Here is a 10950-nt window from a genome sequence, read left to right as displayed (position 1 = left end):
CTTGTATCAGAAGTGCATGTACTTTAATCTAGACCTCAAAAGCAGCTTTGAAGTCACTTTGTGAGGCTTACATAATAGAAACCACCCAAAAATGAAGCAATTCTAGAAACTTCACCCCTCAAGGTATTCAAAACTGATTTTACAAACGTTGTTAACCCTTTAGGTGCTCCACAAGAGTTAATGGCAAATGGAGATAAAATTTCTGAATTTAGATTTTTGGGCAAATTTTCCATTTTAATCCATTTTTTCCAGTAACAAAGCAAGGGTTAACAGCCAAACAAAACTTAATATTTATGGCCCTGATTCTGTAGTTTACAGAAACACCCCATATGTGGTCGTAAACTGCTGTACGGGGACACACGGCAGGGCGCAGGAGGAAAGGAATGACATATGGTTTTTGGAAGGCAGATTTTGCTGGACTGGTTTTTTGACACCATCTCCCATTTGAAGCCCCCCTGTTGCACCCCTAGAGTAGAAACTCCAAAAAAGTGACCCCATTTTGGAAACTACGGGATAAGGTGGCAGTTTTGTTGGTACATATGATTTTTGGTTGCTCTATATTTCACTTTTTGTGAGTCAAGGTAACAAGAAATAGCTGTTTTGGCACTGTTGTTTTAGTGTCTCCATAGTTTTTTCTGTTTTTGGGCGATTATCTTGGGTAAGGTATGATTTTTGCGGGATGAGATGACGGTTTGATTGGCACTATGTTGGGGTGCGTATGACTTTTTGATCGCTTGCTATTACACATTTTGTGATGTAAGGTGTCAAAAAATGGCATGAAGCTGTATGTGTAATACACACTGTATTACACTTAAAGGCAATGCATTCCAATACAGAAGTATTGGAATGCATTGCAAATGGGATCGGACCACCAAAAGTTGAAGTCCCAAAGTGGGACAAAAAATAAAGTGAAAACAAAGTTGAAAAAATAAAGTAAAAAAACAAAAACCTTAATTTTCCCCAAATAAAGTTTAATTATTTTTTTTTTTAAAAAGGAAAAAAAGAAAAGTAGACATATTAGGTATCGCCGTGTCCATATCGACCGGCTCTATAAACATATCCCATGACCTAATCTCTCAGATGAACACTGTCCAAATTTTTTTATAAAAACTGTGCTAAATAAACAATTTTTTGTCACCTTACATCACTAAAAGTACAACACCAAGCGATCAAAAAGGTGTATGCCCACCAAAATAGTAACAATCTAACCATCACCTCATCCCATAAAACATGAGCCCCTACCTAAGACAATCGCCCAAAAAATAAAAAACTATGGCTCAGAATATGGAGACACTAAAACATAGTTAGTTTTTTTGTTTTAAAAATAGTTATTGTGTAAAACTTAAGTAAATAAAATAAAGTATACATATTAGGTATTTCCGCGTCTGTAAAAACCTGCTCTATAAAAATATCACATGAACTAAACCCTCAGGTGAACATTGTAAAATAAATAATATGAAAACTATGTAAAAAAAGGAATTTAAAAAAATGATATTATTGTGTAAAACTTACATAAATAAATAAAAAGTAGACATATTAGGTATTGCCGCATCTGTAATAACATGCTCTATAAAAATATCACATGACCTAACCCCTCAGGTGAATACTGTAAAAAAGAAATATAACGGTGTAGAAAGCTATTTTTTGTCACCTTACATCACAAAAAGTGTAATGGTAAGCGATCAAAAATTCATATGCACCCTATAATAGTGCCAATCAAACCATCATCTCATCCTGAAAAAATAAAATAAATAAAACTACGGCTTTCAAAAATGCTTTGTTATGTAAAACTGAAACAAAAAAAATTAAAAAGTTGTCATATTTGGTATTGTCGTGTCCGTGACAACCTACTTTATAAAATTACCACATGATCTAACCTGTCAGATGAATGTTGTAAATAACAAAATTAAAAACTGTGCCAAAACAGCTATTTCTTGTTAACTCGCCTCACGAAAAGTGTAATATAGAGTAACCAAAAATCATATGTACCCTAAAATAGTACCAACAAAACTGCCATCTAATCCCATAGTTTCCAAAATGGGGTCACTTTTTTGGAGTTTCAATTCTAGGGTGCATCAAGGGGGCTTCAAATGGGACATGGTGTCAAAAAACCAGTCCAGCAAAATCTGCCTTCCAAAAACCGTATGGCGTTACTTTCCTTCTGCGCAATACCCTGTTCCCGTACAGTAGTTTACGACCATATATGGGGGATTTCTGTAAACTACAGAATCAGGACCATAAATATTGAGTTTTGTTTGGCTGTTATTCCTTGCTTTGTAACAGGAAAAAAATTATTAAAATGGAAAATCTGCCAAAAAAGTGAAATTCTGAAATTTCATCTCTATTTTCCAATAATTCTTGTGGAACACCTAAAGGGTTAACAACGTTTGTAAAAATCTGTTTTGTATACCTTGAAGGGTCAGTTTAACTGCAAATGTGAAAGCAGTTCAACAAGATGCAGACAGTGATATATTAGACTGCCCATTATTATGAGGCACAGTAATTCTATATATAAACTAAGAGATTAAATGTGAATGTGTAAGCAGTTCAAAAAGATGCAGATGGCATTATATTTGACCGCCTTTCATACTGAGGCACAGTTATTCTATATATAAATTAACTGTTTAACTAGGATTGTGGCAGCAGGTGAACAAGATGCACGTGGCGATTGCACTCAACCTGCACTGTCCTTGCAATCTCTCTATGCTCTCCCTACAGTGTCTAAAAACTCTCCCTATGATCTCCCTACACTGTTCCTGAACTGTCTGTATCTAATATTCTACAATTAAAAGCTTTCTAAAACACTATAATTAGCGCATAAGCACATGCCACATCTCTGCCTAACCTCAGCTCATAGTGAAATGGTGGAGACCACGCGGGATGAAACTTTTAAAAGGGCTGTGACATCACAAGGGATGGCTATCTGCTGATTAGCTAGCTGCATTACATTATGGGTCATTTTGAGTTCCTGGGCTTCTCATTTTCACTTTGTAACACGTGCAGCAGCCATGTTAGAAAAAATCTGATTCGTTACCACGAAGCGCAAAGAAATTTGGCTTTGCAGCAAATAGATTTTTACCTAAACATCACATTGAATTCCGCTTCGGATGCTTTGTTTCACTCAACACCAGAAACTTACTTAAATTAGACATACTGACAAAAGCATGATTTTAGGTGCAACTACTCTAATTATAAAATCTGATTTCAGTTCTACTCCATAAAACATAACAGTAAGGATGTCTATGGTAATGTAACACATGTGCAACCAATCCCATTCAGAGCATGACATGATCATGCACATAGAATTTATCAGTTACAGGAACACAACCTAAAGGCAAACAACATATTGTATGCTGATTTACCTTACAGGATAAAAATATCCAAACCCAAGGTAACAAAAATATCAACCAAATAGGTCAAAAGAACATTCAGAACATAACCTTCAACTACAGTTTTCCTTTAATAGTTTAGATTATATGAATATTAATTAACTTTCCCTTGAGTGAGCAGGGGGTAGAGGGGTGATATCATGATAGCTCTTGGGTATATATGTCTGTAGTTTACGCTCAACACTCATTCTGGATCAATTTCCACTATGAAACTCCTCCTGATCTGTGTGCTCCTCGGAGCAGTTGGTGAGTTCAGTGGCTGTCTTCTATGATACATACATTGTTCACGTTGATACTTTTTAGTTTTCTGCAGCTTTCTATGAGGAAAGAAGCTAAATTTTTCAACTTGCTACATGTATGATGTATATGACTGTATATAATATGGCTCCTTGTATTTTCTCAGCTGCTTTTGAGGATGATGATAAGATCGTAGGAGGTTACACCTGCTCTGCTTACTCCGTCCCCTACGCAGTATCTCTGAACTCCGGCTACCACTTCTGTGGAGGTACTTTGATCACCAGCCTCTGGGTGATCTCTGCTGCTCATTGCTACAAGGCGTAAGTTACCTGAATTTTCACCAAGACCATTAACGTCACATCAAATTTTGGCCATTATCATTTACTATTCTATATTGTGGAGCCCCCCAAAGCATTGAAATCATTCGAGGTTTTAAGCTAGTTTTGTTTGTAAAAATGGTTGCTAAAAAAGGGAGACAATTCAATAGACAAGTTTTGTGGGACTAAAAAATTTATTGCATCTGAATTCTCTAAATTATGGTAATGGCTCTGAGGGTCATAACCAGAATATATCAGAAACTTAAGGCCAATAATAAGAACAGGTCATCAGTGTTTTATTAATGAAAAACCTTTTAACTGAAAGAAGGAAAAATCATGTTTAGATGTTTTTTATATGTGGCAAAGTGAAAGCAAATATGTTTGTACCCGTTTTCTATAATTTTGCCAATTTATAGAATACAAAGAGTTTCATATTACAGTTACAAGGTGGTGATAGGACACAATTGAATTACCAATATATGAATATAAAGTCCTTCCACATTTTTTGTTGACACTTTTTTGTTTTTAGAAATGAGGGGATTCCGTACTAAATAATAAACTGTTAGTGTTAGCAGAGCATTCACTGTATAGAGTAAATTTTGTATAAATTGTGCCACTGAGTGTAGCTCCGAGGAATGGGGGTTTAAGGACAAGGTTAATTCTGGCCTCCTATCCTAGCAGCTCTTACAGGGACCTCCCATTAGGTGGTTAAGAGTAAACTTCATACACATCTATGCCATCAGCACTAAGGATAAAGCTCTATCATCACACATGGCTAAGATTTCAGTATCTTCTTGCTCTTCTAACCTAATTTCACAAATGTGATTCTTTAACGTCTTGATTCACTGGGACAGAGTCTCATTTATAGAAAATAGAGTCTACCAACTATATTCTATAATTTGCTTATATAAAGAAAAAATCCAGTACAATGAAAGACAAAGGTCTGGAGCCACAAATACATAGTGAGTCATCTAATTATCACCATTATGTATTAGACCGATGTATATACTGTATGTGTGATATTAGCTGCCCCATGTTCAACCATCGAAAAATAACTTCTAAAAAGTATTAGATTTCCATTTTTTTTTCACCACACATCTGAAGAAACAGGGCATTTACTTGGGTGAAAATAAATTGCAATACCATTTAAGGTGTATAGACAACTATGGTGCTGTTTCTGAAAGAAAGCACAAAAATTTCCCCCAAAACACTAATGCATTTTTAAATACTTATTAAATAAATTTAGGATTGCAAATGTATTTGTCTAATTTTTGCAGGAGCATGCAGGTCAGACTGGGAGAACACAACATCTTTTCCAGTGAAGGCACCGAACAGTTCATCAACTCCGCCAGAGTCATCAGACATGGAAGCTACAACTCCAGAACCCTGGACAACGACATCATGTTGATCAAGTTGGCCTCTCCCGCCACCCTCAACTCTTACGTCAAGACTGTTGGTCTGCCCGGTGGCTGCGCCGCTTCTGGAACCAGCTGTCTGATCTCTGGATGGGGCAACACCCTCAGCAGTGGAAGTAAGTCAAGTACTGCCAATAATGTTACTGGAACGGCAAGTAAAAATGAGTAGTGGTTATTGACACAATGTAAGATGGAGTTTACTCAGAGGTGGAAATTACTGACACCAAATGAGCTGAAGTTTCTTCAAAGGTGAAGTTTGCTGATGATGAGTGAAGTCATTTTAAGACAAATCTAAAAAAATTTGAATGGACTTAAATGAGTAAAACATGAAACATTTTCTAGGACCTCAATGATTGTTCGGTGTAGAAATTGTTGAAAGGATGTTTGTTTAGAATTTTTTATGTATTTATAGGTCTCATAATATATCAGATCCAATATAGATCTTTTTTGATATTGTTTATATATAAAGCTTAAGTGGATCACTGTACACAGCTGACAATTCATGTGTAGCAAATAGTAACAGACCCATGATTAATGGATATTATAGGTGTGGAACAATATGTGTCATATAGATATGAACCACGAACTGCTATGGTGTAGAAACCATACTGTATCAGGGAGCATAAAACTTAAAAGGGTTTTCCCAGAATTTAAAAGTGATGATCTACCCGTCATCAGTCATCAGGTCATCAGTATCTGATCGGTGTGGGCCTGACACCGGGAATCTGCTGTTTGAGAAGGCACTGATGCTTGCAATAGCACCGCGGCCTTCTAACAGCTTCGTCATTGGTCACATGGCCTAAGCTCAGCGCAGCCCCATTAATGCACTGAGATGCAATACCAAGTATAGTTTCTATACAATGGACGACACTGTGCCTGGTGAGCAGAGAGAAGGCTTTGGCTCTTAGATGTTAGCCGGTGCCTTCTCAAACAGTTGATCATCAGGGGAATCGACATGTTGGAACTCCGCCTATCAGTGGGATAGTTTATCAGTTAAAAAATTCCAGAAAACCCCTCTAAAAATCAAAGAAAATGTGCAAACGCTGTGAATGATCATTTTATGTTTCTATCTACATACAATTTGTTGATATTTTCTATTCACTTACTTTTAGCAAACATGCCCAGCCTCCTGCAGTGCCTGAACGCCCCCATCCTGACTGCCGCCCAGTGTAGCAGCGCCTACCCAGGAGAGATCACCACCAACATGATCTGTGTTGGATACATGGCAGGAGGCCAGGATTCCTGCCAGGTAAATAGATGTTCTTTGTCTCATAACTTTCAGATCTGTGACTGTAGAATGTGGACTGTTACGAGAACATATAGTCATCAAAAGGCCGTAAATAAGACCTATAATGACAATGTGTTTATATGAATGTATCATAAAAAATCTAAAACTTGTTTCTCTAAATTATGCAATTTAACAATATTGTGAGGATAGCAGATTCTTAAAAGGATGATTTAGACCAGGGTTAGGCTTGAAGGGCAAAACTTTATGTCCAATAGTATTGATTTAAAAAAAATAATACAGTTCAATGACAAAATCCTGCTCTGGCATTAATGTGTAACCACATTGTTTCCCTCTTTAGAAAAATTGGTATGGACATCACAGAGTCTCATTGAAAATGTCACTGTATTTGTAGATGCCATATTTGAGAGACACTATTTGAGGGAGCAGAGGTGTAGCTATATTGAGTACACAGGTCACACTCAGGACATGCTGAAAGATGGTCAAAGATCCTTGTGCCATATTAGAAAGACACAACTGTTATACATGTTACATGATTGTTTTGAGCCCCAAGAGCCCCAATTTACATCTCCGGGAAGGAAACTTCTGTAGCCGCATCTCAGAATATACAGTAGCTACAGATAATTCATTACCTCCAGTTGATACAATGTCTAAAATTTTGTCTCTATATTTTCTCAGGGTGACTCTGGTGGACCCGTGGTCTGCAATGGACAGCTCCAAGGTATTGTTTCTTGGGGATATGGCTGTGCCCTCAAGAACTATCCTGGTGTCTACACCAAGGTCTGCAACTACAACTCCTGGATCTCCAGCACCATGGCTGCCAACTAATCTTTCTCTGTGTTTCTTGTCAATTGTTGATCTGTTACTGGATACTAACACCTATGACAGTAACAGTTAGCTTTCTAAAAAATAATAAAAAAACATTTAAATAATTTCTTCTCATTTTTATTTGGATTCATCACCTTCTATCATCATAAAAAAATATATTTGAGTCCAGCAACTTATCATGATGCAAAAAATAAATAAAAATAATAATAATCAGAGAGACTACCCTTCGAGCTACTCTTTGTAGACTAAGGGGCACATTTATTTTTTACTTGCATTTTAGACGCCGGTCTAAATGACCCCTATACCTGGAGGTGGGTCCTCCAGAGTTATGAAGAGGCGCAGGCCTCTTCATAACTTCAGCAGATCCAACACCACCAATTCACAGTATAAGGTAATTATAGCGGTACACGTGCAATAGAAATATTATTATCAGCCTGATAGAACGTTAAGTATGAAAATAATAAACTCTTTATTAAACTCAATCAGAAGGGTATAGATAAAATCAGGCATACAGGGAATCAGAAGTGCGGAGAGGGATCAAGTAATAGACCATCCGACACTCTGAAAGCCTGACTAATGAGCACAGTATTGGAACACACTGATAAACGTGTAGCCTGTACCTACAGGGTAACAATGACACTACACTTAATACAGGGACTGACAGTACTGATCTAATCCACCTAGTAACTTCTATTGCTCATGTGTTTGAGCTATACGGTGGATAGTCAGTGCAGTTGAAGCAGCTATACTCGGTTCTGGTACACCTTAATAGCGCTACCCTGATAAGTGAGCGGTATGTGACGCTTCAATACGCTCGGAGTGAGGCAGCCAGTGTGAATGGATTATCACTTATTAGACTGCCCCATTTAATAAGCGATAAAAGACACAACAAATCGCTCTACGCGTTTCCACATGACTCCTATATGTAATGTGTCATCAGGAGCGAACATAATTCGTCACAGTGTCAGATCTAAATGAAGCTGCCGCATTGTAGCGTGCATACACTGGCGCTGTGATGGCCGTATGGGGCCAAACACACGCCGGATATAAATAATCTAACACCCGCCCCCAGAAGGTGTGTGCCGGCGCCAGACACCAATCAGGGACGGAGGCGCATCCTCTGACACGCTCCCTGACGTGGCCGTCGCACAATGCAGCGTAATACAATCACGGGGAGGAGCGCAAGTATGCTCAATTATATGGGGGAACAATAGAATGCGGTATGTGTAGTCAAGTGACATCGCTGTGAAGAATGAGACAGCCTGTATAAAGGAGGCCTATGTAAGAGAAGTGACACAATTTAATGCATCAAATAAAAGCACAAACAGACATATTTAAAGAGGAAGTCGTCTAGAGTGAAATATACCACCCCATGCATATTTTGGGATGATGACAAATTGAGGGACACACTCTGCGTATGTCACGACCAGAACATCTGGTAGTGGCAAAGTGATAGACCATATCTACTGTCCCATAATCTCTTAAATAAAGCAGGAGAATGAGACTGCCTCATTCAATCCCTTAGGGTGTACAGTATCTAACTTAAAAATCCATTCAGTTTTTTTTGCATTTATGTCCCCTCCGTGAATGGATGTCAGCACATCTGGACCTTCAGCACATCTGGATTACCGCCATGATGATCACAGACATGGCGTGCCACAGATGTGTCACGTTTATTTTTTATATCAAGTAGATGTTCACCAATGCGTCTCCACAGTTCACATCTGGTCTTACCCACATACTGTACACCACATTGGCAAGTCAATAGATGCACAACTCCCACTGATGTACATCTAATGAAAGATCTGATGGAGAATCTTTCCTTAGTCACATGACTAGTGAAGAATGTCCCTTTCATGATGTTACCACAGATAATAAATGCTCCACATGAAAAAGTCCCAGTTAGTGTATTTTTGAGCCATGTATTAGGTGTTTGATGTAGGTAAGTGCTATGAACCAGACGATCGCGTATGTTAGAACTGCGTCGATATTTGATAGGGGGACGATCTGAAACTAACTCACCAATATCAGGATCTGACTGTAAGATAGGCCAATGTCTCTGAAGCATCTCACGTACCTGTTTCTCCGCTTTATCGTACATAGCTATAATCCTTGGAATATTCTGACCAAGCAACTTCTGCTTAGGGACTAGTAGTTGATCACGGCTAACACTCATGGAGTGATGGTATGCTCTTTTGAGTGTTTGCTGAGGATAGCCCCTACGCATAAACCGTGTCCTCAGATCATTTGCGGCCACCTTGAAATCCCTCATTTCTGAGCAATTTCTCCTAGCCCTCAGGTATTGGCCCTTGGGAATGCCACTCCTGAGGGCCAGGGGATGGCCACTATCCCACCTCAGCAGTCTGTTACTAGCAGTCTGCTTGCGGAACAGATTAGTAATGATCTTCTTATCTGTCCCCATAGCAACTGTCAGATCCTAGAACGTGATTTCACGCTCATTGATGTCAGATGTAAAAAACAAACCTAGCTGATTATTGTTGAGCTCAGCTAAAAATTGGGTAAAACAATCCTTGGTCCTCTTCCACAGTATAAACACGTCGTCCATATATCTGGTCCAGATTAATATCGACGACGTGTACTGTTCCATAGCTTCACTGAAGACGACCTCTCTTTCCCACCAGCCCAGGTAGAGATTTGCATAAGTAGGGGCACACGGACTGCCCATCGCAACTCCCCTGAGCTGGTGGAAAATTTGACAGTCAAAGAGGAACACGTTGTGACTCAGGACGAAGTCCAATAGCTCCATCACGAAAGTGTTGTGTCGATAAAAATGTTCGTCCCTCTATTGAAGGAAGGCCCGCACAGCTTAACAACCGGTGTCATGTGGAATGGAGCTGTACAAGGCCTCCACATCTAGGCTAGCAAGCCACGTGTCTTCATCACATTGAATACCCTCAAGGAGCTGTAGGACATCCATTGTATCATGGGCAAAGGATGGTAAACTTGCCACAAATGGCCTCAGTATCACGTCAATATATGTACTAATATTGGCCGTGAGGCTACCAATGCCGGATACAATGGGCCTGCCTTTCATCGGTGTGCTCTGTTTATGAAGCTTAGGTAAGCTGTAAAACCCAGCACGAACCGGAAACTTTGGTAACAGGAAGTCCAATTCAGCTTTATTAATAAGCTTGTCCCTCAGGGCTTCATTGAGAAGTACAGGCAATTGTTGCCTAAAAATAGGGGTCTGATCAGAGGGGAGGCGTCTATATGTGGTGGTGTCACATTAAGATCCACCACCACACCTAAAATTTGACAATATTCTACACATGAAAAAATTACGCCCACTCCACGGCCATTTTCTTAGACCTGGCGTGAGCGGGAGAAGTTGCAGTTTGCCGCTCAAATAACGCTGTATTTCTGTTCAATAAATGACTACCTAAGACTTGATGCGCTTGATCGTATTTTTCATTTATTTGCCTTCTGCATTCTTTGTGGATAGAACATTAACCCTTAATTTCTATAGTGCAATTCACATTTCAATAAAAAAAAATAAG

At 38.8% G+C, this 10950-nt stretch overlaps 1 protein-coding gene across 1 annotated transcript; it reads left to right on the top strand.

Annotated features, from left to right (window-relative positions):
• The first annotated feature begins 3592 nt into the window (after nt 1-3592).
• LOC122940611 (trypsin-like) lies at nt 3593-7432 on the top strand. Its single transcript, XM_044297257.1, has 5 exons — nt 3593-3635; nt 3793-3946; nt 5221-5474; nt 6471-6607; nt 7283-7432. The coding sequence occupies exons 1-5, from the start codon at nt 3596-3598 to the stop codon at nt 7430-7432; spliced, it is 735 nt and encodes a 244-aa protein (XP_044153192.1). The 5' UTR covers nt 3593-3595.
• Nucleotides 7433-10950: the final 3518 nt, after the last annotated feature.

Source organism: Bufo gargarizans, chromosome 6 (assembly GCF_014858855.1).
Source record: "Bufo gargarizans isolate SCDJY-AF-19 chromosome 6, ASM1485885v1, whole genome shotgun sequence".
NCBI lineage: Eukaryota > Metazoa > Chordata > Amphibia > Anura > Bufonidae > Bufo > Bufo gargarizans.
The sequence above is the reverse complement of the archived record's forward strand: the minus strand, read 5'-3'. Positions and strand labels throughout refer to the sequence as shown.

Bases quoted from the DNA above. Each gene is read 5' to 3' on its own strand.
- LOC122940611 (XM_044297257.1), top strand. From the start codon at position 3,596: ATGAAACTCCTCCTGATCTGTGTGCTCCTCGGAGCAGTTG. The intron at 5,475-6,470 runs GTAAGTCAAGTA...ACTTACTTTTAG, and splicing joins CAACACCCTCAGCAGTGGAA to CAAACATGCCCAGCCTCCTG. The intron at 6,608-7,282 runs GTAAATAGATGT...ATATTTTCTCAG, and splicing joins GAGGCCAGGATTCCTGCCAG to GGTGACTCTGGTGGACCCGT.